Source organism: Epinephelus lanceolatus, chromosome 5, assembly GCF_041903045.1.
Source record: "Epinephelus lanceolatus isolate andai-2023 chromosome 5, ASM4190304v1, whole genome shotgun sequence".
In the NCBI taxonomy this organism is placed as follows: Eukaryota; Metazoa; Chordata; class Actinopteri; order Perciformes; family Serranidae; genus Epinephelus; species Epinephelus lanceolatus.
Window position 1 is genome coordinate 35,062,655 of NC_135738.1, and position 1,803 is coordinate 35,064,457.

The 1,803-nt window shown below is 43.4% G+C and overlaps 1 protein-coding gene across 1 annotated transcript; it reads left to right on the forward strand.

Annotated features, from left to right (window-relative positions):
* The first annotated feature begins 1,088 nt into the window (after positions 1 to 1,088).
* Positions 1,089 to 1,803, forward strand: LOC117258038 (histone H2B 1/2-like). Its single transcript, XM_033628540.2, has one exon. It carries the CDS (start codon positions 1,106 to 1,108, stop codon positions 1,478 to 1,480), a length of 375 nt encoding a protein of 124 aa, XP_033484431.1. The 5' UTR covers positions 1,089 to 1,105; the 3' UTR covers positions 1,481 to 1,803.

Genomic DNA, 1,803 nt, shown 5'->3' on the forward strand with positions numbered 1-1,803 from the left:
CAAACAAATCAGTCTCCAGCATGCCGCTGTCCAGCAACCTCGAATCTGTAGGGGAGGGGGGCCGGACAAGACTCGCGACAGTATTTTGAATTTGAGTGCAGTAACCGTTTTGGCCAGAAACTAAAAGTACGCCAAGACCTCAGACTCTGTGCGTTTAGTTGGGGGGGGGGATGTCCGAAGTGCCGCTATCACCACCTTCCGCCATGTTTTCATTCTTTGTGTTTACACATGGTACGCATTCACGCAGCGCCTGCATCGCGAGACTTGAATGAGGCTGTTATGACAATTAATTTAAACATAAACGGTCATTCTTACCGTGTAAAAATTAACCGAGATTTACCGTAATATCGGTAATCGTTACATCCCTATTATACATATGAGATTAAAGCAAATTTTGTGTAAACATGCAGCTCTAAATCATTTATTTTCACTTGTACAAACCAAATTTTGTTAATCAGAATGTGTAACTACACTGCAGCTCGGCACAACCCTGCTGATACACTATTTTTTTCACATTGTGTGACTTAAAATGTAAATAAACATTTATAATCAAAACTAATAATTAAATGACATCATGGTGGGCATTGTACATCTAGTAAGAAAAAAGTTTAGTTTAAATGTGTTGTAGAACAATTACTATTACTTTATCTACATAAGATCAAATATTTTGGTATGAAAAGCTGCATTTTTATTTAACCAAGTATCCTGTATCATAACTACATGTCTGCCGATTGTAACAAACCAAACCGCATGAAAATCGGTTGAGAATTCAGCGAGTAATGATGATTTTAAATCATAAATAGTCTCCTGCCTCAATAGACATACATGCACTAGGCAGCGCGGCTCCACCTGGGCAAGATGGCGGCCGCGTTGACGTATCGCTCCAATGAGGAGCGCCGCTGAATGCGGCATCTACGTATACATCTCTATGGTAAATACATCTGATGAGAGTCGCTTTTTCGTTTGGCGCATGCTCAGTCCCACTCAGAAGAAAACCAATCCTGTGCGAGCAACAGCACAGTAATATTTGCATCAGGGGGATACAAATAGACCGTTCTGTCATTAAATGAGTCATCCACATTCTGAAACATCCCAGTTGAGCAAGATGCCTGAAACCACCGTGAAAGCGCCCAAGAAGGGCTCAAAGAAAGCCGTGTCTAAGAGCGTCAGTAAGACCGGCAAGAAAAAGAGGAGGACCAGGAGGGAGAGCTACGCCATCTACGTGTACAAGGTGCTGAAGCAGGTCCACCCCGACACCGGCATCTCGTCCAAGGCTATGGGCATCATGAACTCGTTTGTGAGCGACATCTTTGAGCGCATCGCCGGTGAGGCCTCCCGTCTGGCTCACTACAACAAGCGCTCCACCATCACTTCCAGGGAGATCCAGACCGCCGTCCGCCTGCTGTTGCCCGGTGAACTGGCCAAGCATGCCGTGTCTGAGGGCACCAAGGCCGTCACCAAGTACACCAGCTCCAAGTAAACAGTCTACTGCCTTTATAAACAATCCAACGGCTCTTTTAAGAGCCACCCACTTTGTCTGAAGCTCAATCCTGTGATATTCTTCCACCAGGCCAATTTTGTGTATAAACATGCCAAATATGATTTTAAATGTCGACTTGAGTTACACACATTTTTTTTACTGGAGAATCACAAGTAGGCTACTACAGTAAGCAGCACATATTCTATATATCCATCTCAATGCATTTGGTTTACAGACCCAATACTATTTTCTATAACTTATTGACAGATTATTTTGCCCATCAACAAAACCAAAGATAGAACTGTGTTTTGTTGTCCCTGCCT

Bases quoted from the DNA above. Each gene is read 5' to 3' on its own strand.
- LOC117258038 (XM_033628540.2), top strand. From the start codon at position 1,106: ATGCCTGAAACCACCGTGAAAGCGCCCAAGAAGGGCTCAAAGAAAGCC.